This window comes from Triticum urartu, chromosome 6, assembly GCF_003073215.2.
Source record: "Triticum urartu cultivar G1812 chromosome 6, Tu2.1, whole genome shotgun sequence".
In the NCBI taxonomy this organism is placed as follows: domain Eukaryota; kingdom Viridiplantae; phylum Streptophyta; class Magnoliopsida; order Poales; family Poaceae; genus Triticum; species Triticum urartu.
The window spans coordinates 9,496,898-9,498,791 of NC_053027.1; the positions used below are offsets into that span (position 1 = coordinate 9,496,898).

Genomic DNA, 1,894 nt, shown 5'->3' on the forward strand with positions numbered 1-1,894 from the left:
GATGCATATATTCATGATCATTGCCTTCGATATCGTCATAACTTTGCGCTTTTCTATCAATTGCTCGGCAGTAATTTTTCACCCACCGTAATAATTTCTATCTTGAGAGAAGCCTATAGTGAAACCTATGGCCCCCAGGTCTATTTTCCATCATATAAGTTCCCGATCTATAATTTTAGTCAATTTACTTCCTTTCAATCTTTTACTCTCCGATACATGAACCAAAAATACCAAAAATATTACTTTACCGTTGATCCATCTATATCAGATCTCACTTTGCAAATAACTGTGAAGTGATTGACAACCCCTTTGTCGCGTTGGGTGCAAGTTGGTGTTTGTTTGTGCAGGTATTCGGTGGCTTGTTGTGTTGTCTCCTACTGGATTTATACCTTGGTTCTCAAAACAGAGGAAAATACTTACTCTACTTTGCGGCATCACCCTTTCCTCTTCAAGGGAAAAATCAACGCAAGCTCAAGAGGTAGCAGTATGCAAGTCAAGGACTACCAGAATCTACTCTAAAAATATTTTCTTAATTTAGATACAAAGGAATCAGTGGTAGATGGGATGATCTATATTTTGAATAAACATCCAATTTTGGATAGAATTAAACTGCAAAAATAGTTTGGCAATACATTTTGGTAAAATAGGGATGTCCTAGTAATAAGATGCATGTGCCTCTTTAGAGAAACCTTCCATATATTTTCTCCAGCGATTGACGAGAAATTTCGTATTGATTGACGAAATCTGCGGTCTTAGGAAGTAAATCTAAAAGTTTTTGATATATACCAAAGTTACAGCTGGGCACAATTAAGTTTGGCCCCGAAATCTATCATATGCTCCATCGACATGGTTCCAGCTTCCTCATCCTAGCAAGCCCGCCACTATAAATCCACCCTACCTTCCTTGCTTCTGACTCACCCAAACTAGCAATTTTCCTTCCTTTGCAGATTTTCCCCTTAGCTGATAATGGCTCGCAAGAAGGTGGCCCTCCGGTATATCCGCAATGACTTGACGCGGCTCAATACCTTGAAGAAGCGTACCAAGAACCTGATGAAGAAGGCCGGTGAGGTGGCCACCTTGTGCAACGCCAAGGCCTGCGTGCTGGTGTATGGTGAGGGCGCAATGGTGCCAGAGGTGTTCCCATCCCATGCCGAGGCGATGGCTATCCTAAGTCGGTTCAAGAGCATGCCAGAGGTGCCACAGCTAAAGAAGAAGATGGACCAGGAGACCATTCTTAGCCGGCGCCTCATACAACTCCCACATCAGGTAGAGAAGATTAGGTGCGAGCGTGAGGACCGTGAGGCCAGGATTCTCTTGCACAAGGCCATGGTCAGTGGACACCTCCCACGAAACACCGAGGAGCTCACAACCATGGCCTGGAAGTTAGAGTTAATCCTTAAGAGCCTGAGGGAGCGCATCACGAAAATAACTGGGCACCCGCCAGTCTACCAAGCCCAGGCGCCATATGTCACCGGCGGCATGGACATGGGGTCTCCGATGTATCAGGCATTGCGATAGCAGCAGGAGGGATGGCTTGACATGGCGAGGTCCCAAGGGAACCCCGGCACCCAGATCTACAATGGACACAATACTCGTCTATGAATATGTAAGAAGGGAGAGGAATTCCACAGGTAGCGCATGACCAGCTACATGTGTCATCTTTTTTTATTTAGTTTTGGAATGGCTAATAAGATGGATGGATTACCTACAAAAAATATGATGTGTACATGACATATCGTCAATAAGATGAGACATTTGGTCTCAATGTTCCTGTTTTAGTAAAGGCAATTTTAGTCATGGTTATTGTTATTATGGATCTCTTCCATGCTCTATTTGTTTCGTGAGTTAGTTGCAACGTTGAGGTTGTACCTACTCTTTATGTCAACTTGTTTTG

General features: G+C 43.7%; 1 protein-coding gene across 1 annotated transcript; it reads left to right on the top strand.

Moving 5' to 3' along the window:
• The first annotated feature begins 966 nt into the window (after nt 1-966).
• On the top strand, nt 967-1,518 carry LOC125516351 (agamous-like MADS-box protein AGL80). The gene has a single exon (XM_048681819.1). The coding sequence runs from the start codon at nt 967-969 to the stop codon at nt 1,516-1,518; it is 552 nt and encodes a 183-aa protein (XP_048537776.1).
• The last annotated feature ends 376 nt before the right edge of the window (nt 1,519-1,894 follow it).